The sequence below is a fragment of the Leptosomus discolor genome, chromosome 3, assembly GCF_034619465.1.
Source record: "Leptosomus discolor isolate bLepDis1 chromosome 3, bLepDis1.hap2, whole genome shotgun sequence".
Taxonomy (NCBI): Eukaryota; Metazoa; Chordata; class Aves; order Leptosomiformes; family Leptosomidae; genus Leptosomus; species Leptosomus discolor.
Window position 1 is genome coordinate 60503134 of NC_141393.1, and position 24781 is coordinate 60527914.

At 41.1% G+C, this 24781-nt stretch overlaps 1 protein-coding gene across 1 annotated transcript; it reads left to right on the forward strand.

The window, feature by feature from the left end:
- Positions 1-749: 749 nt before the first annotated feature.
- ALG6 (ALG6 alpha-1,3-glucosyltransferase) lies at positions 750-23117 on the forward strand. Its single transcript, XM_086462289.1, has 15 exons — positions 750-777; positions 3806-3917; positions 6981-7065; positions 10068-10157; positions 10992-11080; positions 13324-13406; positions 14110-14174; positions 16499-16684; positions 17193-17328; positions 19367-19452; positions 19982-20066; positions 21180-21250; positions 21941-22009; positions 22160-22358; positions 22633-23117. The coding sequence occupies exons 2-15, from the start codon at positions 3836-3838 to the stop codon at positions 22828-22830; spliced, it is 1524 nt and encodes a 507-aa protein (XP_086318415.1). The 5' UTR covers positions 750-777; positions 3806-3835; the 3' UTR covers positions 22831-23117.
- The last annotated feature ends 1664 nt before the right edge of the window (positions 23118-24781 follow it).

Below are 24781 nucleotides of genomic sequence, written 5' to 3' on the forward strand. Positions count from 1 at the left end.
TAAGGGTTGTACAAAGACGATCTAGGATCATTTGCATTACACTATGTATTTTGTCAGGACCTTAAAGAGAATCAAAGAGGTTAAAGGTTGTAAAAGAGAGGCCTGCAGCGGCCAAGATCTTTCTTCTTCACACTGATTCTGACATATTGTCTCCCACATAAAAGGCTGTGGAGCTGCTTCAGAGCTATCCAGCATGGTTAAAGAACAAGCCTTCCAGCAGCTCCTTTCCTTCTGCAAAACCACAGATTTCTCACCCGAACACAGCCAGCCTTCCTGCCTGCCAAGATTATTTTCAACAACAGCACCTGCTCCTACGTTTTCCCACTTCCCTTAACCGCTACAACACACGTGGCAGCACCACCAGCGCCATGAGGCGATGCATGTGAGCAGGGCAAAAAAAACCAACCCGAAGGAGCACCCACATCTGACAGCACCAACCCAGGTCCAACCCAGCCTGGGCCAGGCTGCCCGGCGCAGGCTAGGCCCGTGCGCGGCGCTAGCACCGTCTCCACAGCAGCAGAGCACCGGCCAGCGCTGCCATGTCTCCTGACGTTACGGTAAATCACCCCCAGACCCCCCGGTACCCCCGAGGGGGGACGGAGGCCGCTTTCTACCCCGCCAGGCCCGCTCTCCGGGCGGAGCTGCGCAGGCGCAGACCACACCTACACCTCCACGCATGCGCTGTGCTGCGCCACCTTAAGGGCGCGCGCGCGCGCCAGCCGGCGGAGGCCGGAAGTTGCTCTCAAGGCGGAAGCGCGTGCGCGGCGGCCGTGTCCAGTAAGGAGCCGCGGGCTCGCGCCAGGGCGGCGGGAAGGGACGGGACGGGACGGGGCGGGAAGGGCAGCGGCTCCCTCAGGGCTCGGGGGCCGCCTCCCTCCCGCTGTCGTGCCCCGGGGTGGGGGGCCTCGCCGGTGTTAGTACTGCGCGCCCCCCCCCCCCTCCTCGCATACCCAGGGGTGCGGACGGCGGGTGGGCTGGGGGGGCGCTGAGGGGAGAGGGTCGCCCGGGGCGAGAGCGGGGGGGGGATGGCGCTGGCGGTGAGGGCAGCTCGGCGGGAAGGCCCGAGAACGGGTCCCTCTGCAGCAGCTCAGCGTCTGGGGAGGCTGGGGATGGAGGGAGGGGTGGGGAAATTGGAGGAATAAAGACGTCTCCTGACGAGGAACAGGCTTATAGAGCGGGTATTACTGCAACAGCTGAAATTCTTAATTTAGCGTTGGCGTTTTTGAGGAAGGAAAGGGTGCTGTTGAGTTGCGTGCTGACATCTCTTCTAAAACAACGACTTATCTTAAGGGTCGTGCATCTGTGACTGACCTGTGTAAGCTTGGCAGGGAATGGGTGCTTTGTGTTTTGTTGAATCTTCATAGCAGGCAGCGTGGAGGGATGTTGGTTTTCTGGAGCTACCACCTTGTGCTTATGGGCAGCATCTCGCTTGAGAGACCCCTCTAGTGTTGCTCATCTGGGGGCAGAAGGTAAAATGTTTGACCAAACCAGCTTTGTCACCTCCTGAAAAGTCTTATTTGTTTAACATTGTTGCCTGTGGGATAGCAAAAATTAGAGATCTGTGCTTTAGAATCTAGTACAAGCATAGCTTTTATTTCAGGAGGTATGGAATAATTATTTAAGGTGAAAAGAAGTATGAAACAATATTTTAAGGACCACTTTTGAAAGGGGGGAAAGAAGAAACTCAGTACTCCAGAAAATAACAGTTACTGCAAATGTAGGGAATAGCAGAAATGAATGAGAGGAAGAGAGATGGGGGAGTCTGTAGGTGAGACTGGCATTGAATAGGATTTAAGAAGGTATAATTAATTAATAACTGTGCTAACTGGAGATAGATAGGAAGGGCAGATGTGAGTGTTTTATAGAAGGGAAAGGTCAGGCTTGTGGCACTTGATTTTGGAAGTCATGTGGGACTCTGGTCTTATTGGACCCAAGTTTAGGAAACATGAGAGTTCACTTGGAGTAAAATGATCTACAGAGTCGACCTTAGCACTATGTGTTATTTAGATAAATGTCCCTATCCTGTGGTTTCAGTACAGGTGTAGCACTGCAAACATGCCAATGTCTGTGTTCACGTTTCTACCTATAGATGGGGATCTACTGCTGTCATAGATTTATATTGTTAAAGTAACTTTTTTCCCCGTGGTGGTATTTCTGTGAAGAGTAAATGTGGATTTAATTTGAGCAGAACAATCTAAACATCTCAGATGTTGCCTGTCTGTTACTAAAGCAGCAGTTCAGTACTGATGCTGTGTGGGATTTTTTTGGTTGCTTTTTTTTTTTTTTTTTGGCAGTGGTAAATGTATTAAACTTGCTGAAATCGGATGGTGCCCCTTCTGCAAGGAAAGGCTTTGGCAGTTTTACCTAAGCTCATTCACTCTTCTGTAACGCATCTGTTGCTGACTGTGGAGGGGACGCTGCTGCTGATTTGGCAGAAGTACAGCCTTTGGATTTACTGCTGTCTCTCACTCTCAAGACCAGAGTAGTTTCTTTTTCAATTTTTTTCCAACTCAGACTAAAACATTTTTGATCCTCTGGGTCAAAGCCTGGATATTTTATAGTTAGTGGGTTTTTGTGTAGAGCAACATCCTTACTTTCCTGTTTCTTGACTTTGGAGTTTGATGCATGTGGCCTTTCATTTGACAGATGTAGCAAAGTTTCGTGTTGTTACTGGCTCCTTAGTAGGGTCAAGCAAGCTCATTGGGAGATCAATCCTTCTGCCTTTATGGTTGGAAGGATGGAGCAGATCTCCTGAGTCTGGTAGGTTTCATCTGGCGTATCCTCTAGGGAGAGGTAGCTGACCATGGTGTGCTCCTGCTTGGGAAGGGAGAGGCAGAATTTCAAGCCTCTTTTTGACTATTGACGAAGAGTAAGATCAGGGGTTTTTGATCACTGATGCCAGATGTTTGCATTCCTAGGTCAGTGCTACGTGCTTAATTTTTTGATTATGTACTGGCTCGTGTGGAATTAGTGAGAACACAGGATACAGAGTTTATGGTGGACGCTCTGCTTTTATGATGGCTACAGAAGAACAGGTGAATCCCAGTCCAGTGTAAGACCTGCCAGTACATAGTTAACTTTTAAGTAATTTTTGAATGTTTAAACCGACAGAGAAGCCTATACCAGATCTGCACTTTGCATAATTTGGCCGTAGTGTTCTTAATCAAGAAAATAAGCGGCATTAACTTAATAGTGGGACATTTATTCTTTAAAACTGTGTGCTTGTTAACAATAGTTTTTTTTTTCTAGTGAATTATTAATTAGGAATTTTTATAGACTTCTTTGAAGGGGTTTTTCTTGTTCGGTGGCAAATGCTTGTGAGCTACTTAACATACATGGTTGGCATGGGTATCTTCACCACCACCACTACAGTCTTCTATACTAGTCTCTTGTAGAATCTTCTCTTGTCACTTACTTGCTACATGTTTGTGTAAAAAAATTGTGTGGAGCTTATTAAGGTGATGCTGAAGTATGTATGTGTATGTACAGTGTGGCATCTGAATTCCCTTAAGTGGTTTGAAATATTTTACCCTTCTTCTTGCTGTTGTTTTTATGCATTTTGTCAGATGCCTTTTTGGCTTCTAGCTCAGATGTGGGAGAAGTTGCTTCTGGGCAGTGTTTGCCTTCGTGGCTAGGAATTCTCCAGTGCTGAAAACCCCTTCTGATTGCAGCATGCTTCCAGACGCAGGAGAGTAACAGAACGCTTCTGGGTGGGGAGAAAGCCAGGGCTATCAGTAGTGCTGTTAAGTGCCTAAGGAACAAAACCACGGATGGTATTGCAGCAGTGTTTGTGGTGTTTTTTCAGGTACCTTTTGGCTTGTTACAAAGACCAGCTATGGAGAAGTGGAGCTTAATGACAATTACTGTTTTGCTAGCACTTACTGTACGCTGGACTGTGTCGCTTGGTTCTTATTCAGGTAATACATGTTCATGGTCTGTAAAACAGCCACATGATGGTGAATTATGGAGCTTGTGATAAATTAAAATAAACTTGCATGTAAAATCAAAAATAGGAAGCAATGTGTTACTTCAAGTATTGTTGTATTTTAGTGCCTCTCTATTTCCATAAGGCTTATGTAATACCTTGTTCTTATTTTTTTGAAGTGTGCTTAACATCACAGCTGCTTGGAACAAAACACTGAAAAAAACCACCACAACTTTTTTTTGGGGGTGGGGGGCGATGGTCAGTAATGTTTTAGGAGGAGCCAAAGAACAGCTGAACTGTTCACCCCTACGCCTTTGTTGTTGCAGTAGCTGCCGAATAGTATTGCAGTCCAAGTGTACGTTCGTTTAATCTTGTCCTTTAAGTTCTATAACAGATATAGCCTTAATTTATATTTAGATAGAACTGTGCTGGTGCTAGTGAAGACAGTGCAAAGGTGATGTGGAGTGAGCGATTACACTCTGCCTTGTAGCTATACTTCCTTAAGGTTGTTTACAGCATGAACTAGAGCTATATAGTCTTTTAATAGATGAGTTTTTGAGTTTTTCTCCTCCCCATCTCATGCTTGCAAAGAACTAGCAAATTTTTTCCAAACCTCTCAATACCATTTCTACATTTAGCATTAGCTTGCACAAAGCTTGTTCTCTGCATTTTTTTTTTTAAATGAATCACTACTTTCCATCCCCATCAGCTAAAGGAATCACAGGATCCATCAAATTCAACTCTGTTTTTCTGTGAAGGCAATCGGGAGCTTCATCCCCTGAGTAGCTGGAGCAGTTCAGTGTGTTCTAGTGATTTTAAACTGGTAACTCCTGGGTTTCATTTGCTTGAAGGAATTTGCTTGAAGATAAGTTGCATGCATACCTTCTTGCACAGTTGTTTTAGTGTAGTTTGCTTTCTGAAAATGTCATGATGAGAGATCTGTTCTGTAGGTAACAGCCTCTCTTTTCCCCGTCTAGGCAGAAAAACAAACACCCTGTCTTTTGCCACACAATAATAAATTTCTGTTGCACTGCAAGTAGTTAGTTATGTTGCTAATTTTTTAAAGTTGCTTTAATTTCAAACCAATCAAGATTCTGAAAGAGAGTCTTAAAATAATGCCTGAATTAAAGTAACAACTTTTAAATCTCATTTCCTACACAATGATTGTATAACTTCTTTTGGAGTAGGAAAAGCTGAGTCTGATCCAACCTGGCAAATTATTAAAGCATGTGCTTAACTTTGAGCGTTGACTGCCTGAAAAGAAATGAATGTTAGAGAGAGCTGTCAAATGCATAAGAACACTGGATTTTTTTTTTTCTCTTTGAGTTCTTCAGATGTAATAAACAATGTCAGGAGCAAGAAGAAAATTGGGCAGGATAATGTTTAAACTGACGTAGTCCTGTTGTTTTGCTTTCACTGATGCTCAATGCAAGAAAGCTGAGCAAAGGATTAGAAGTATCATCGTTCTCTGGAGCAGACTCTGGTAGAAACACTGATTTGGCATACTCTGAAACCACGCGTGGCACGGCGGGCCAGAAGCAAGGAGGTTAACTTACTGGATAGTCTTGGATCGCTGTTTCATTTCCATTCCGTTGTGGCTCGCCATCTAGCATGCTTTTGGATCTGCCTCTGGAATTATTTTTTAATAATAATAATTCTTTTCCTTTTTTTTTTTGAGAAGGGGAGAAATTGAAATGAAATGTGTGTGTTTATATGCGTATATACACACAAACATACACCCACTCTAAAAGTTGGATAACACCTATTTCTGTATTTCAGTAATTCTAAACCAGGTTCTGTGTTCCATTAGATTTTGTAGCTGCAGAATGGACACTGATAAAACTATTCGCCAGTGACCCTGCTTATTTGGGGAACTTTTAGTTGAATGTGTCATATAGTGGAGATAATCTGTTCTCTCCGCTACCCAGGAATAAGTAGTACATATCTGAGCTTGTGTGATGCCCACAAACATAGATCATGTGAAAAAAATATAGATGGCTTTCCTATATTTTAAAGAAACTCTTAAATCTCTGTCTGGCTAGTGTCAATATTTTACTGGAAGTACTATCAGTCCAGTTTCTGTTCTCAATAAGCACAGGTTAATAGAAGTAAATAAACTCGGTGATCAAGATGCTTAACACACTGCCATTAGCAGAGTCAGGCTTACGTTGAGGGAATTGTTTATGAGTACACAGCTGAAGTATTTGCATTGATAAAGCTTTTTTTTTGTGGAAAAGAAATATATCTTAGTTTCCCAAGAGACTTATGTATGCATGTGTGAAAAGTGTCTTTTAACATAATTCACTTTGCAGAACTGCTACATAACAATCACTTAGTTGAGAAATGAGTGAGAGAGAATTCCTGTAAACCAAAATGGAGCAGTTATTATTTAGAAGGCTTTGTAGATTGTAAGAAAAAATTCTTCTAAACCTATTCTGTGTACTGAATGGCCTGATTTAGTGAACAGCTCATCTTCCCTCTTTATTAAGAGTCGTGGGGAAAGGGACAGACAGTTTTCTTGCTAGTGTTGTGAGGCAGGCAACAGAGGAAAGGGAGAGGAACTGGGGGACTTGCAGTGGGTCCTAGTTCTAAGTAAATTTGAAAACAAGGCTCGTTGTTACTTTTAACGGCAAGGTACCACGGCACGGCTGAAAGACAAGTGAGAACACTCCATTGTCATATGCTAAGGAAGCGTAGTAGCTCACAAAATCAGGATAAGATGTCCATTATGTACATTTTCTTATTTCGAGAAGTGCCACATTTTTCATCTACACTTGGAAATGATTTTTTATTGTCAGATGAGGAAGCAGTTCTTCACAGTGGAATATCTTGATAAATGCTCATTGCAGAAACATCCAGAAAGCCAAAAGAACGCAAAACTTTTTTTTTTTTCTCGCTGTCAGACTGCATAGGAGATGAGATCTCTATTTTGCTCTCAAATATCAGAGAGGAATGGACAATAAAATTCATAATGTATTAATATGCAAATATATCTGGAGGAAAAGCAATCTGTGTAAACCAAATCAATTCCTAAATTCCTGTCATCTCTTTTTAGGTGCAGGAAAACCACCTATGTATGGAGACTATGAAGCTCAGAGACACTGGCAAGAAATTACTTACAATTTACCCATCAGGCAGTGGTACGTAGCGCTGTTGTAGTTCAGGTTACAAAGTGGTAAATGTAATGAAACTTTGGTTCGTAATTTACTTTAATATATCTTTAAGATCTCTGCAACAGCTTCTACTGTTCCCTGAACTATTCTAAAAACCCTTTTGTAGTAAAATAATATCACACTGCTCTTAGACTGAGGTACCATTTTCTTCACAAAGAAGAAAAAAAAGCTATAATTTGGAACTCTGACTTGCTAGCTATGAGCTTATATAACAGAAAATTTGTACTGGTAGGTGTCTCTGTTGTGAAGCTCCAGCTTTGTTTTGAATTGACTGGAAAGATCAAGAAGCAATTTTTTAGCAGGCTTATATAAGAGATCATATAGAAGCTTATTCTCCTGATTTATTAAAAAAAAAACAACCCCAAAAACCCCCCCAAAAAACAAAAAACCAAAACAGTTCCACTTCCTGAGTTCCAGTTCTCTAATGCACAGAAACTTTCATGATTATCAGCACTGACAAACCAAAACGAGCTCTACTCGTCTGCCCTAAGCTAAAAGGCAAGGGCATGCCAGTCCTGTTGTATCTCTATTATCATATCTCTTCCACGTTTTTCTGGGATATCCAAATCCCTCATTGTGCCACGGGGAGCTGACATAATAATAGAGTTGGCAGGTTTGATCCACTCTGCTGTGCGGAACGATATGTACTTAAAAGTCAGAGTTATAGCAGTCATTATGTCTAGGCATTCCCAGGGGCCAGGGGGAACTATATTGGAGGCTGGGCTTAGCCTATGGGCTGCCATTTGGGCATCTCAGTCTTGTATTTGCTCTTTGTTTTATTTATACCAGAAGTTTTTTGGATTGGGTCTGCTTTGGGAATTGATTCTCTAATACAGCAAAGTCCTGTTCAGTCTTGGGTGTTTGGAAAAGATCATCTCAGCTGACATGCAAGGGGTGACATTCTGGAGCACCAACCTGTCTTTCCTCTCCCGTATTCTAGAAATACGCAGTGTGAAAAGACTCCGGGATGTAAAAATAGTGTTTAAATTTTGAAGTTGAGATTCCAATCACTGCTAGTGCTGTTATTTGTTTAGTATTTAGAAAAGATGTCTATGCAGCAAGCTGCATGTTCTTCTGTAAATTTGTCTAGGTAAAGATAGCAGCTCTCTCATGGGGACATAGTCTTAGAGGATCTCTTGATCTTTTCACAGACTTAATTGTCACATTTACTGTTAAACAGGCATGTATAGGTAGTATAGCTGCATGTTTTGTACTTGTTTTCTTTGACCCAAACCAAAGACTTGTTTAAAAAAAAAAAAAATGCTGCAGTAAACTACAGTATGGTTTGTAGTTAGTTTCCTTATGCGAGATTTCTCTGAGCCAGAGGCCAGAATTTAAATACTGCTTTTTAATATTTATTCTTTGGAGTCTTGACATTATTTATTAAAGTAGAACATCCTTTCTTATTATACTGTGAATTAAAACTGTGAGGGCTTTTTTGCTAAATACTACTGGGACAGGGATTGTTTTTCGTGTTGAAACTATGACCTCATGGAAGGTAAAATTAAAAAGCCCACAGCCTGGAAAGTTTACTACTAAGTTGCAGCCTGTTACAATCTGCATGAAGAATCTGAACTGCCTTGGCATGAGCAGTCTTGAATCGTAGAATAAGAAGCGGGGATGCAACTCAAAGAAATATGATTTATCATCAGTTCATAAGATACTTCAGGCAGCTCATAAAGAATTCAAGAAATATCATTTACTATCATAAATGTCAAAAATTGTCTGCATTTGAAGAGAGAAGCTGGAAAAGCCAAAAGCTTGCCCCTTGGCAGTTAGAGCAGACGAGTCAGTCTGTTTCACTGAGAGATATGAAGAGGCTGATGCCTTATTTTTGAAACTGCTGTTTTTCTTGGGTAAAACATTCTGTTTCTCATTTGGAAGAGATGACTTAAGTTTAACTGCTGCCGGCCTTCCATAGCAATACCAACACCACGTAATTACAAATGGGAAAATCCTTTTCCTTTCTCTCACGTGGCGCATTTGAGTTTTGAGGTAGAACTGGGTAAAGTGGTTGTGGCTGACATAGCTGGTTGAGGTTCATGACCATGTGTTGGTTTTTCAGGAGGTGTTACTTGGAGAACTAGATGTTGCCTTTTTAGTCCTCGACTTCTACTTTGTGCTGACAGAATTGCCTAGGTGCACCTCTTCTGTCACAGTTTTCCTTCCAGACCTATGCTGCTGCTTGTTTGTCTGTGTAATATCTTTACGGCACCCTTTTCTACTTTGTTCCGTGACTTTGTAGCAGTGTAACTTCAACAGATGGTTTTGCAGAATTTTCATGTGAAGGTCTGTTGAGCAGAAGCAGTTCGCAATTGCGTTACAATCTGAAAGAGTAGCAGGTGAAGTTTAACTGTGGAGAAGTCATTCTCACATTTAATGTGCTGTCCAAGTCCAGAGGAAAAAAAAAGGGACCTAGGATTAATATAAGGAAAAATCACTAGGGAATTCCATTTCTTTTAACTGCAGTGGTTTTACTTCCTTTTTGGCAAATTGCCTGCTGTCTTCTGGAATAATTGACGTGCATGAAAAATGTAGGTTTGGTTTGTAGCTGGAGGTGAGGACCTGCGAAGCCTACCACATGAACAAACCTAGAGCTGCAGTAGATGTGTGCAGCTGTTTTTGTGCAGGCTGTCTTAAATCTCTTAAAAATCTCTGGATTTTTGTCAGACTCTGTTCACATCAAGGATTTTCCCTCTCCAGGTAAGTAACCTTTAGCAGCTTTTTTTAGTGTTTGCAAACGCGAGTGAGTGTATGCTGAATCACTTTTGCTTCTGTTTTGTTATTTGAGATTTTTTGTGTGTGTGTGTGAAGTAAAATAAAGCAGATCTAGAAGATGTTGACTTCTACATTGGATTTTGAATATCTTGATAAAATTATTTGGTTTGATATCCAGCCTTTTCCTTGGGCTGAAACAAAGCTGGAAATGTAGAACCTTCTTTAGATTTTTTTTTTTAAATTTTTTTTAGGTACTTCAATACAAGTGACAACAACCTGCTCTACTGGGGCCTTGATTATCCACCTCTTACTGCCTATCACAGTTTGGTGTGTGCTTACGTGTAAGTTCATTGTTTTGAATACTGCTGTGGGGAATACAGAACAGCAAATTCACCTTCACTTTAAAGCTAGGGAAATAGATTTTATGTGTATCCCTGTTGCTTAAAGCTAATACTGCTCTTTTTCTGGCTTGTAATTATTGCAGTGGGGACTGAAGGGTTCCATTCTTCTTTTTGCCAGGTCCATAGATTTTAGCAGATTTAGATGTGACTGTGATGTTTAACTTTCCATATAAGCCACTGTTGGAGCAGTGATGCACAGAGAAAACTGCTGCAGGAATCGGGTGCATTGCATGGGAAAGCTCTTGTGTATCGAGAGCCCAAGTGACATTTGATGACTGGATATCATGTAAATAGAATTCTGTTATTGGAATACTTTTTCCACAAGGGCTTTGCTGCTGTTGGAATGAGACTTATGGAATAAGAATGTAGGTTAAAGTGCACAGGCACAGTTATGTGGGGCATCTATGTGAACTGTAAATGGTTTATATTTAATACTTAAGTATGAAAGGCATTTACAATTGTTTTTTTAAAAGTCAGTGGAACTACACTGAAGGTGGTTATCTTGTCCTAATAAGTATTGTATTCAGTTTTTACTGGTTTAAAAGATTTTTAGATTTTTTTTAAATTGTGAAATAGCAGCTGAAGTCTATAGTGTAAACCTATGTAGTGGTGAGGAAAATCTTTCATTGATCACTATTGCTCTTTGAAATATTTCTTCTCATTCATCTTAATTCTTGGAATATGCTCCTGTGCATGTCATCTTTATTGCTGAAAGGAGGGTAAAGGGAAATGAGAACTGTCTACATTTTGATGTGTCTGTACTTGGTTTTACAGTGCCAAGTTAATAAATCCCGATTGGATTGCTCTGCACACATCTCGGGGATATGAGAGTCAGCCACATAAGTTATTTATGCGTACAACAGGTAGGAAAATTATATTTCGTTAGGATGATTGTACAGATTTGTCTTGCATACTAATTTAGCATGTTTAATGTCGTGCAGCTTCTGTGCCTTCACCAGTTTATTCTCAGTCCTTTGACTTGGGTGGTTTTGCAGGTCCATTTCTGAACCAAACTCCTGTTCTTTTCTGCCAGCATTTGTGAAGCTGGTAGGTATAAAAAAATATATGAACAAGTTTTCAACCCAATGGATTCAGTAAAAGCTCTAAAACGAAGCTGTTATTTTGTACCATAGACCCATTTTTAAATTTTGAAAATAGTATTGTTTTCCCTTCCATGCTGATAAATGTGCTTTTTATTTTCAGCTTAGCTTGGTTTTCATTGTAAAATTGTTTTGCACATAGACTGTCATTCGCTGACTTAACAATCTCTTGAGGTCTCGGAGATCTTTGTTTTGAGCTATATACTTCATATGAAAGGGAGAGAGATTTGATGTTTTTAAAGATGTCACTTTTCTTTCCAACGGTCACCACTTTCAAGAGATGAACTTCTGCTAACAAGAAAGTAAAAATGTATTTTACCACTTTTATCCTAAATTTTGTTTTCCTGCAGTCACTCTTCTGACCATTTGATTATTTTGAACTGCCTCTACAAAGGAAAGGTTAAGTGCAGGAAAAAAATCTGCAGATAAGTTAATTCAGAAGCTGTATCAGTAGGACAGCAAGCGGTGTGGGCAGTGAGCTGTTGTTCTTGAAGCAATGGCAGATGCCGTATTATCCTGTTACTATTTTCTTTCCTTTTAAATCTGTCTTTTGCTTTGGGTAATGCTAGAGTTCCACAGAATGCTTTCTGACTGCAGCAGCAGAATTTGTTGCTCATTGATAGCTTTTCTGTACTTCACAAACCTCTCAGTCTGGCCTCTAGTAATTGATTGGGAAAAAAAAAATCACTAGAACTTAATTACCCTTGAAATGGTCTTTATTAATTTTGAAATCAACTCACTTGACAAACCACTGATGGATCTAGGAGAACTGATAAACACTTTTTAACAGTCGCCATTAGAAGAATGCATTAAAATAATTCAGAATGGTCAGTGTCAGCTGTTGGTATTACACCTTTATTTTAAGTGTCAGTGTATTTGTTTTGCTAATGCCTTGGCTATATTTGTTTAATTGTGGCTTAGGCCTGCAAAATAATTCAGCAGTGAATAACTTCAAACATTTTCTTCCAAAGGCCGTCACTAAAAAGAGGCAAAGTATTCTTTACCTCTTGGAATTATTGCACGCTTTCTGAAACCAGTTTATAGAAATAATCTGAGATTTTTCGCAGGCTCTTAAGGCAACGCTCAAGAAGAAATCACTTGGTGGTCTAAACAGAAGCGGGAGTTGACACAGTTCTAGGCAGGTGAAGGTGCTGGTTCTGTTTGCTTGTTGACCCTGTTACGTGTATTTGCTGTAGGCAGATGACCAGAGCCAAATAACTAGTTGTAGTCTGTTTATCCATGTCACAGTAATTCGCCCAGATACACTGGAGTTTGTTATAATCTAGAGCTTCTGAATTGTGTCTCCAGACTATCTGTTCCATTAAACAACTTGACTGGGTCTAGTCGTAGCTGATTTCCTTTGAGAATTAAGAATGCCTTCTTTCATTTCGGCATGTAAGGAACTAGAGTGTGCTCCCTTATTGACTGAGGCTGTGCCAGAAACCAAAACAGCTGAACACATGGAAGCAGCAGCTTTTGGACATCAGAACTGATAGCGTTGGAAACATTAACAAGATCAAATTCTGTAGACCTATTTCTTTTTGCTCTTTGAAGTGGAACCACCCAGTTTATTCTAATGAAGAACTTTCTGATATATTAATGTTTATTTGCCTATATTTTTTCCTTTGCTTTCCCAGAACAGTTGAAAAAAGTTAGCTTTGATGTAACTCGGTCTTTAAAACATTGAAACGTACTGTGATGCAATGTAAAACAACAGAAAAGCATATTCAGCTGAAACTATAGTCACATGACTTTTGAACTTCTGTTGAATTGCATGACTAACGTGAAGTTTTCAGTGAGGGTACAGATGCAAACCCCACATTCAAAAGGTGGGCAACAAGTCTCACTCCAGCGTTGTGTAGTTACTATCTTCTGACTTCTTATGTGGAGCATTAAGATATTAGAACTGTCAGCAGAGCCAAAGATTCACAATCCAGACGAAAATACACAACTTGAATAGCGTTAAGATGAGGCATTCTAATGTAAAGTTAATCTTTATTTTTCAGTGTTTGTTGCTGATTTGCTGGTTTATATTCCTGCAGTTATTTTATATTGTTTTTCCTTGAAAGAAACATCTACTAAAAAGAAGGCAAGTATCTGGGGTGTGTGCATGTAAACTAAAAACCAAAGAAAGCATAATGTTAAAACAGGGTAGAAATGTAACTGTGTGAGAGTTAAGTAACGTATAGAACACCGTGGTGACTTCAACTGATGTAAAACTGATGGCAATCAGTATCTCTCATATTAAAGGCTTTTCAGTTAAAAAGATTAAAAAAAGCTATTAAATTATCTTCCCGCAATTCTTTTAATGCTTTTAATAACACTAACAAGATGCTCTGAGGTTTAGTAGCCATGAACTCCTGAACTGTAATTCTTTCTGAATTTACAACTTGGGTAGTGAAAACAAGATTTGTGCTGTGACATGGGGGAATCTCGGGAAGTGCTTTGTCTTGCACATGCCTTATGGTAGAACCAATACATTCTGGAATAGTATGGCTTCTGATTTTTTTGGAGTGGTTCCAAGTTTTAAGATGGGTGTGGGGGATCTTTGAGCTGGTTGGCAAAGGGCAGGCTGGTCTCCATTCCATATTTTCTTATTTATGGAAAATCTTTATCCTTTTTTACTCCTCAAAATATTTGACAGAAGATTACCTGTAGAGCAGATGATTCCTACATAGAGGATGCACTGTGGAGGAGTGAAGTTTTGTACTGGAGAAGTAATAAAAGTTCCTCTGTCTAATGTCTAACTTGGACATTATTTTCCTTTCTCTTTTTCTGATTCTTCTTTCCAGGTTTCCAGCGCGCTCTGCATACTGCTTTATCCAGGCCTCATTCTTATTGACCATGGACACTTCCAGTATCCTTCCTCTGCAGTGAAATGAATTTCCACTTAAAAACACTCTTCTTTAGTACTTGCCCTTAGCTGGGCAGAGGGTTACTTTTGTACACAAAGTCATCTGAGAGGCTTCTGCATACCCCAAAGCAGAGATGTTAAAGAAAACTGTAAGTCTGGAATATACTGGGAGATAAATATTGGGACAAATCAAGCCAAACATGAGTGGCATTCTTCCCGTGCCTCAAGCTGGTATTTCTGTCAGTCATTTTATTGCAGAAAACGTCAATGGTACTGTGACAGGGAAAAGAATGATGGCTTGTGCTCCCATGATTTGTGTGTGGAGATTCACCTTAGATCTTCTTGAGACAGTAGAGGAGTGTCTCAAGGGTAGTTGTGTAAAATGTTCGTTTCCATAAAATTTGCCATTCTGTCTTGCCTTTATGATTGCTTGAGGCCAGATTTGCCTCACTCAGTGCCTCACCATTCAGCAGCTAGGTGCCTAACATGAGTTAGGCCGTCACAGCTAACTAGTTGGTGTTGGTGGCAGACACCTTCACAGGTGGGTCTTTTGTAACTTCTGGGTTTATGCTTGTTTTGCACATCAACAAGCAAATGCTGTTAGTTGGCTGGTCCAGGCTGGGCTGCTTGGTGCTGTCAAGCCAGAGGGACATGATCCTGGAGTTGTGATAAATGTAGGTATTTAAGTATTCCGAAGAGAGATTGAATCTCAACATCTACTACTAAATCAGGTTTTGACAATCAAATAGTTTACTAGTTTGTGGGTTGTTTTTGTATTTCCTTCCAAGAGAGTGCATGGTGAACTTGGAAGATAATATATTAATCTTATAAAGCAGATTTTGAAGGAAAAAACTTCATAGTGCTGTTGAATATTGGGAGCTACAGTTTGGGAATTCTGAAATTCTACTTTTGGTCCGACTCTTTAAAGATGTAGATCATTGGGAGACATCACTGACAAGAACGGGGATGGGAATGAATGCATCTTATCTTAGGTGAGAGAAGCCAGTGGTCAGGAGAAGGCACAGGGTTACAACTCCCTAATATGTAGAAGCTGTACAAAGAGGAAGGTAATAATCTGTTCTCTGTGTCGTGTGTTCGATAGGGCAAGAAGTAATAGCCCTAAGTTACCGCAGGGATTATTTGGTGTTTTTTTTTTTTTTAAATACATGGCAAAATCTTTTGAACCTGAATTACAGTGAAATGCTGGAATAGGTTGTATGTGGATGTTTTGGAATCTGCAGTGTCAAGATCTTTAAGAAAAGGTTCAGCAAACCTTGTGTCAGGGGTGGCGTAGGTGTAGCAGATGCTGGTGAAGCAGGCAGATATCCTGCAGTCTCCTGTGGTCTGTTCCAGCCCTGTGACTCTTCAGCAAATAACTTCGCTCTCTGACCAGCTCCTGAGAAGTCAATAGATTTACTTAACCTCAAGTGCCGCACGTCTCTGCAAGATCAGAGCCTCTTGGTATAGCAATTTGTTGATGTGAAATTAAGATCTCAAATATACATGGTGAATTTTGAGTGGGAAATTTGGGCTGAAAACAACGTCGACAATCTGAAAGTGTTGTCACAGCTATTGACAAAGAGAAAACAAAACATTGTGAAATTTCTGACCATACAAGCATCTCTTACTGGTTACTCTTGCTGTAAAATAACAGTAAATGACAATGCTCGTATTTTGTTGCAATTTATTAGTTAGTGTAGCTTTGTCTCTACTGAGCTTGGGAGCCTGTTTTCAAAGTCATAAGGAAGTAACGTTGCTTTTGGTAACTATTATTCATTGTTTGTACAATATTAGCAGCGAAGGGAACTGGTCACGGATGAGGGTGCATTGTGAGTATAATACAATCACAAAATCCTCAGGAGTCCTTGAACTAAATAATATATAATTTAAATACTGACATATTTGAATATCCTGCATATATCTTTTGGGAGCTGGGAGGAGAGACTTTTGAAAGCTTTATCCTTAATCATGTAAATACCAAGAAAAAAAAGTTTACCGCGATGCATCGAACAGACTACTGTCACTGTCGCCAACAGCATGGTTGGCTGAATATACATTACATGTATAATTAACACACACACAAACACAATTTGTCCTTCTATTTGCCTGTACAAGCTTTGAATCGAGCCTTGGAAATATAAAAATTACACTTTAAATAGGAGGCAAATTCTTTCTGTCTCCAAACAACACAGTCACAACTGGCAATGTGTTTTTAAAACTGACTTGGAAAAACAAATTTTGCATGCTATTTTATGCTGGTCCCTCAGGGCATTCGCTGCTGACTTCCAGTGCTAAGATGTATCTTGTCCTTGACATAAAAAAAACATATACAACTCAGTGAGCCTTGGCTTTGCCTTGTGGGGTGTGCTTTGTTTGTCTTATGACTGGGACCTTTTGGGGTCAGTGGCATTTTGCTTGGCCTTAAATTATAAGCAAATGGAACTCTACCATTCTCTACCCTTTTTTTGCTATTTACTTGGAAAGTGCTTCAAGAAGGGACTGAAAGGAAAGGGGTAAGTGACTTTAAACTGGTTTGTCTCTCAAGAATACACCCAGGCAGCCTGACATTGAGAATGTGATTTTCCTTATTTGCATGTGGGCATTTCTGAATTAATTTCTAGTGGAAGATACTTCCCTTGTTGTAAGGTGTTCCTCTCCTGCAAAATTAACGTTTCTTGTTGAGATCTGTGTGAAGTATTTCCACTGAACAGATGGTAAAATCTGTGAAGGTGTCTCTTCTTAGCAGTCTTCATTCTGAAAGTTAAATTAAATGTGGACTGCAGTGGGCAACCAGATTAGGTTGACAGCAGTGGCTCTGTGGTTCTCATGGAGTTGTTCTCACTAAGCTGGGGATAATGAACCTTTTCTGTGGTACTGTAAGCTCCCTCTGTGTTTAGATTTGTTACCTTTGGTTCTGTATCTCTTAAAAAAAAAAAAGTTTATGCTATAAACAAAGAACTGACGTTTGTTCCCAGTAGCTGGATTTATTGATTCTGATGTAAGCTTTTCTCTTGATTGCAGATCAGCATTGTTAATTAAGATAGCAGGGATAGTGGTGGCTTCCTTTGCTGTCTGCTGGCTCCCATTCTGTACTGACATGGAACAGATCATGCAAGTGCTCAGAAGACTCTTTCCCATTGACCGAGGCTTGTTTGAGGCATGCATGTTTTCTTCTCCCCCACCCCACTGTAAATGTTCTATATTCTTAGATCCCTTGAGAAACCTTCATCGTGACCTTTAGGGATTTCATGTGGGAGACACGCCACAGAACTAGTAATTCGAGATGGCTTCTTCAGCAGTCATTTCTTGCCAGTTATTTAATCCAGTATTTAACCCCAGCTCAGCTGGCATCTTCCAGGATATTATACGAGTAGACAACACTTATCCCGTCATCAGACCCATACTTCAATCCATACATTTTTCCATTGAAACAGATTCCGTCGTAATTGACAGTGTCAGAAGATGTAACAGTTAACAGCTTCAGTCTCTGGCTTTGCTTCTGCTCAGCTTTTTTCAACATCATTCATTATTAAAAAAAAAATTAAAAATAGTGTTTTGGATGCAGCCTAGAACTTCCTTCTTGACCCACCTTGTATTTCAGTGCAAGTTTCCACAATATTTTGCAAAAGTTTTGGGCCAGTTCTGCTTTTACTTTCCCTCAGGCTACGGACATTTGCATGCTGCAAGGTGCTGAGACCACAGCCTTAAGCCAGTAAAGCAAGTACTCATTTACCTAATGCTCATGCCCCAGGAGTCTCACTGATAACAGAAAGGGCTTCCCAAGTAACAGTGAGTTGGTGCTGCTGGTTTGCTTAACGAGGGCATGACTTTCCATATTACGCTTTTAAAAGCAGATTCTCAACTTCAAGTTTAACCAATAAAATGAAGCTTTGAATTTCCAGGTTTTGATGTCACAAGGATTTAAGCAAATGCTTACATAGTTTGATTCACCTTAAATTGTCTTTTAATCTTTAGATATAAATAATATCATGCCTGGCACTGTTCTTCAAAAGTTAATGCTGATGTACCAAAGGCAGTATTTTGTTTAGACAGCGGTATGGAAGTGTTCTCAGTGTATTCTCTGCTAGTTTATTCAAAAGAAAAGCAAACAAACAGAACAAAAAACTAAAGACCACTTGTGGCCCCCCCCCCAAAAAAAAAGTTGTCCCTGTTCCTTGGGAATTAACTGAAATTTATAAGGAAACATTTTGGTCACCACACTTTTTATTCAGTGCAAAGTTTACAAATAAAATCTGTAAATGACAATAACCAAGGAGCCTGAAAGAGCTCAAGGATTTTAGTCTAATATTAGCCCAAATATTTCCGGAGTTGATCAGGGGAGTGACTTGCTGGATGCTAATCTAGATAAAATGAGAAATTGTCCATGTAAGCAACCACAGTATATTTATACTGGGGTGCCTGAAACAGGTTCTTTGAATTGGTTCCCATTTGCAGCAGCAGTAACAAATGCTGATGGCTATAAAACTGTAGTGGCTATGGAGTAGGCGTCCTGGGTGTGTGCTGCTGCTGCCAAACCCTCTGTTCACTCGTAATCCTCAGCAGATTTGAAGTGCACGTTCTGTATTGCCAGCGAGGAAGGTGGCTCAGTTGCTGGTGCTAGTAGCTTTCTTGCTGTTATGTCTACACAGCTGTGATTCCAGCAGCTGTTTAGGGATGAGTTTCAAGAGCATGATAGCTGTAGTTACAAATTTAATTTTGAAAGTGATCCTAGCACAACTGCTAATGTCTTTAGGCTTCATGATTTATTAGAGGTTAACTCTGTCATTGCTAGCAAGCAGTAGGCGCAGCTCAATACGTTCAGGTACGTAATGAAATGTGACAGTGTCCAGAATGTCTTCATGTTTGAAAAAAGATTCATAGGGGGACAGATCGTTTCAGAGCCTTATTTTCACAAAACGTGTCATCTCACGAGTTAAGAAGTCTCCTGTGCTGAAGAGCTTTCTCTCAGTTATTTTAGAACCTGTTTTAATTGACTCTCTTGAAACTTTCCATTTTTGAAGATCAGAATAATTTAGAGTACCCCTAAGAATACTATGTATACCTGCAAGTGTCGTCTTGCAGTATCATGGTAAAACCGCAACAATCCCCCACCTCCCAAGCCCCACTGTTGTCACAAACATAAGGTTTTTTTCAATGAATGTAATTATCGCTAACTACCTTTTTTTCTCTTCCAGGATAAAGTAGCTAATATTTGGTGCAGTCTAAGTGTCCTTATAAAGATAAAGAACATAGTATCACCTCAGACTCAACTAAAACTCAGGTGGGACATAACTGAAGTGCTTTAGGTAGCTTTTTATATGTGTTATTTTTTTTCAAAATTAGTCATTTTTGTCAAGGAATTACGATAAGTGGTGTGTAAAATCTTGGGAAAAAAAAAAAAGATTTTTCTTTCCTATACTGTGCTTTTCTCCCAGGTGATAAGGGTTTCCCCAAGCACTGTTTGGACTGAAAAATTTCCCACTTGTTTATAAAGTGATTTAAGCTACTTGGTTGGTTAAAAGGGAGTTAAAATTGAATGCTTTCCTCTTCAAAGACTTGCCTCTTGGAAGTCAGCGTAGAACTCAAGTCTGGGTCTACAGAGTCTGAAATATTGATGGAAACACATTATTCCCTTTTCAAAAGCACTTATGTTGAAGTCTGTTCAGGCTCTTGCAACTGAGTCTCCCTGAGTGACTTTGTATGTCTGGAAATTGTAATTCTGAACTTACACAGTTCTCATAAGTGTTTATATGATATTGTGGATGTAGTTGCTCATGTATTAAAACTGTGTTTCTTTCGAAATTCTGTAGTTTTGCTGTAACATTCCTGAGTGTGCTTCCTACTTGTATAAAGCTGACTGTCCAGCCTTCTCTCCGAGGATTTAAATTTGCTTTGGTAAGTGTCTGTCTTATTGCTCCTGTTTTAGATCCACTGCTGCGCACTGGTGTGCAACCAACAGCTCTCCTTGTGGTCCGTTACATGCCGTCCTGTTTCTGCAGAAGAGATTGGTTAAAAAGTGTTTTGCTGTCACATGCCTGGGGGGTCTGACCCATCTTTTAAATCTGGACTTTTCTCCTCAACCTCAACTGTCTTTATTTAGTGCCCTATTTTTATTATCTTCCTCTGAAGAGTCTTGAAAAGATTCTGTACACCTTAGGGCCTCATCCAGAGTTGGAATTTCCTCTTTTTGTTTAGCTTCCAAAGTGCTAGTTTTTCTTACCGCATTGGCTGCAAAATTCAATTAAAAAATTCCCAAGATGGACATAGTAAGCTCATTAGCAGTTTGAAAAGAAAATGATACTATTTTCCCAAATGTTTGCCTTTTCTTAGTCATATCATTGAATTTAAGCGCGTTTATATCATTGAATTTAAGCACGTTAACGTGACTTGCATGCAAAAATCAGTTTTCCTTGACGTCAAAATTAAATGGAGCTGGTCCAAAGGTTTAAAGAGTTACAAGATAATTTCTGGTTTTAGTTTTACATAAGTCTGTTTGAGAGTTTATTGCAACATTGCTGAAAACGAATGTTTATACTTTCCAAGAATTGGTTTATGTTTTAGTGGTTTTTTTATTTGTTTGGGGAAAAAAGTTTGTTTACTTTGGTGTATTGGCTGTTCATGATGATATGCAAAATTTTATGTCAAAGAGGTGGGTAGTTCTCACCATTTTTTTTTTTTCGCCATGGAACTTTGCTGGTGCTTATGTATGTGAGCACTGTTTACTTGGTGGGGATGCTCTTGTTGGTGAAGCTAAGCAAGAGTGAGGGCTCCTTACAGGACGTGCTTTCTGCATGATTCTGGGTAAACTTGCAAACAATGTGGTTTTTAGTCGGTGCAGTGGCTGCAGAAGCAGCAGCAAATTGCACTGGAGTAAATGCAGCAGTTAATTGGAGAAGTCAGATCATTTAGCTCATACATTAATGTGAAGTCTATGCCAGCAGAGAAACTAAAACGGTGCTTTGCATTGTAGTCACATACACTAATAAATCTCTGATTTCCTTTTCTAAGGTTAGTTGTGCGTTGTCATTTTTCTTGTTCTCCTTTCAAGTACATGAAAAATCTATTCTGCTAGTGTCAGTGTAAGTAAATTGTTTTTCTGTGGATATATTTTGATCTTCCTCATCTTGTTATTGCATGCTGCTTTCTCACTTATAAATACATCTGATTTTAAAAACTCTACACACTTGCTTTGCTGAGTAACTTGTAAAGCAAAGTACAAAAACACAGCCATGCTGGTTGCTCCTGCTTCGCTCGTCTCTGCGGGGCAGTGTTCTGGCTGCGTTTCCTGGAGCCTGTCGTGGCACCGAGCACAGCGCTCTGCCCGGGGCCGGGCTGGCTGGGGGCTTGGTTAGGGCCGTGCTGCCGTACGGAGAGGCAGCCCTGATGGGAAGGCCAAACTGGTGGCTGGGGACCTCCGGTTACCTCTCCAGGCAGCTGCCTGGAAGCCGCAGAGCAGGCGCTGACCTGGCCATGCCAGCGGTACACACCGTCAGGGTGCCACTGCGCCACTCTCCTGCTGCAAACCCCCACGCAGGGTGCAGTTCTTGCATGCTGGGGCTCCAGGGGGGGGAGCGGGGCACCCCAGCAGAGGCTGCAGCGCTTTGGGCATTGCCTGCCTCCTGGGTTTTGTGAGCCCCTGGCAGCGGGGAGGGGGCAGAGCTCTGCCGTGCCTCCCAGAGGGGCGGGAGCACAGCACCCATGAGAGAGGTTGAGGACAAAGTGCTGTCACTTCAGGGTTTGCATATCTGTTTTTCCTCTTTTTGTTCTAGACCAGTCTGCTTAATTGTAAATGAAATCCCTTTTATGGCTACGTGGTTTTTACTTGTATCGACTTTCAGGTGAGTTGGACACACCGTTAATGTTATTTTAAATTGGTGTTCTTCCCCAGTTCTAGTAAGGATGAATGGATCTTTTCCTCATCTTTTTACACTCTTTGAAATGTAATTCAGGACATGCGCTCACTTCCATGGGTAATTCTGTGTTAACAGCATGTTGCCTCTTCTGCTGAAAGACGGCCTGCTGCTGGCCTACGCCGTGACAATGCCGGCGTTCCTGTCAGCCTGCGTGGCTTCCTTTTCCATATTTGAGAAGACCTCAGCAGAGGACCTGCAACTGAAACCATTCTCCCTTTCCCTGAAGGGATACATGTCTTGGTTCAAGTCATTTCCCAAGATTGTCAGGAGTCTGGTAAGCAATTTTAATTCCTGTAACTCTTACTTGCGGCTCTTCACGGTACTGAAGTACTTGCATAAACCAGTTTTATGTCCATAACTGTGCGTAAAGCCCCAAACAGGGAAAGCAACACTTTGTCAGCATAGAAGTGAGCTAGAATTAATTTTTTTCTGCAATGTCATCCGTGTATAGATTGAGGCATACTGAGCACCCAAGTAATGAAAGTAACAGCTTAGTCGTTTGAAGTGTTAAATCACCATTAGCTAATGTATCGTTCCTTATCTTACAGTTTCTTCTTTCCGTAACCCTTATGGGCGTCCTGTCCCTGCTGAGTGCTGCAGTGCATCCTCCACAGAGGTTACCGCATTTGTTCCCTGTATCTGTGTCCATTATTTCTTGCTTACATTTTTTATTATTTTTGGTGTATTTTAATGTCGTTATACTTTGGGACTCAAAGAATAGTAAAAGTCAGAAGAAAATCAGTTAATCAGCCCGTGAAGATCAAGGACCGCACTGTGACAGGACAGAGTATTTTCAGTGAGCAGTGTCTGGCATTGCAGGTAAACCTGTTTGTGATGTAATAGTTTCTGTACCCTGATGAAAATTAGGAAACACATTATGTGTATTTAAACACAGAACAAACAAAGACTGTTGTAAAGGAGTATTTTGAAAGGCAGTTGGAGATGTGTTTTCTGTGTTTTCTTCAGAAGCGTGATACTTTTGTTACCTTTTGTAAACCAAAAATACCTAATAAAGGACCAAATTTTGAATTAACACTGTGTTAGCAAACCAGCTGACTGTTTGTTAGCACAAGGTGTACACATTTCCCAGTGTAAGTCAGTGAAGTAGTGCAGGTCGAGCAGAAACTCTTGACTGTAGCTTTGTCTTGCTGAACGGTTTTATGGCACAGCATGGCTGGTGCAGTCGGTCACTGCTCTCCACCCTTGTTCCGTATGACCCCGCAGGTCACCCCGGCGGTTGCGCTGGGCTGTGTTGTTGCGAGGTGCTCGCTGTCATCCAGGCAGAGCCCTTGGTTCTGCAGCTGGTGTCATAGGGGAGAAACCTCGGCCGGCAGTGTCAGGGCTGGAGATGTGCGCGCTCAGCTGCAAGGCGGCCCCAAGTTGTGTAGCGCGTCAGGGCAGCAGTTCTGGAGCAGCTTCAGTTCACCCGCAGGCTTTTGGTGTTCTTGTATGCGGCGGTGTTCTCCACACTACCAGTGCTTTCAGAACGCAGGAGGAGAGCGTAAGCACCAAAGTCAGTGCTGAGCGTGGGAGTAGAGGCTGTGACGCTTGGCAAGGGGAAGGTTCTTGTGTGTGCAGCGGGTTGGAGGGTGCTTCTTCCTTCGCTGTAGGTCAGCAGCTAGGACTTGGTTTTGATTTGGTTTTAATGCTGTTGTCTCATGACTCTCAACAGCTGTTTCTAACAGGACTGGAAAGCTGAATGATCTTGGTTCTGCTGAGACAAAAGCTGAGGTGCGGCAGTGCAGTTTGAAAGTGGGTACCAAACTAAAAAAAAAAAAAAAAAATCGCCCAAAAAACCCCACCCCTTATTGCATGGCAGTTTGCAGATGTGAACTGAACTAAACCCTGCAATTTCTCCCTCCGCACAGCACAGCCTCCCGTGCCAATAGTTCAGAGAGTACAAATTGACTGGATAATTATATACATAACAAAGCATGTAGTAAGAAAATAAATCATAAAGCAATTCATGGTAGTATAGTTTAATTAGGAGGCAGTCTATGTTTTTTCTTCATTCTGCTCTGCCCCTGTCTCTTTCTTTCTATATATATATTAAAACCCAGCGGCCCCATCCTTGTGTAAAGGCTTCTCCCCTGCCCTGGCTGCACTGTCACATACCGAACTGCCGCTGCCATTAGCACATTCTGGGGCCGTCTTGGCTGCATCGGTTGTGAGCGTGTGAATCAGCTGTTCTGGGAACTTCCAACTGTGCCAGTTATGAATGCTGCAAGTGAAGGGTCTATGAGCTGAGTGTATTTATTCCATTTTTCCAGCTTTATTTGTTGTGGAAAAAGTGGCTCCAGCTGACATTATACCCATGGCAGCTAAGAGGAAGTAAGAAGGGTGCTCAAGTAGTGATTGGAACGCTGGTGGGGACGAGTGTGGTTCAGCAATTCACCTACACTGTAACAGTTCACTATAAAGCAACAAAACTTAATTTCACAAGTATTTAGAATTTTTCTGAGGGCGTGACTCCAATCATGGCATGTAAGAGCTCTGCCCACAGCATGGCCTTTCTTTGCAGGAGCGTAGGCCGAGTGGCATCGATGTGTATCGGGACATATAAATAGGAATCTTTGTCTCCAGAGGCTGTGAAAGCTGAAAACTACGGTGTTCCCTCTGAGCGTGGCTGGGCGAAAGGCTGCCAGACCTTCGGGCAGCCTGGGGGATGTCTGCTTCCAATGAAGTAACGTGTGAAAC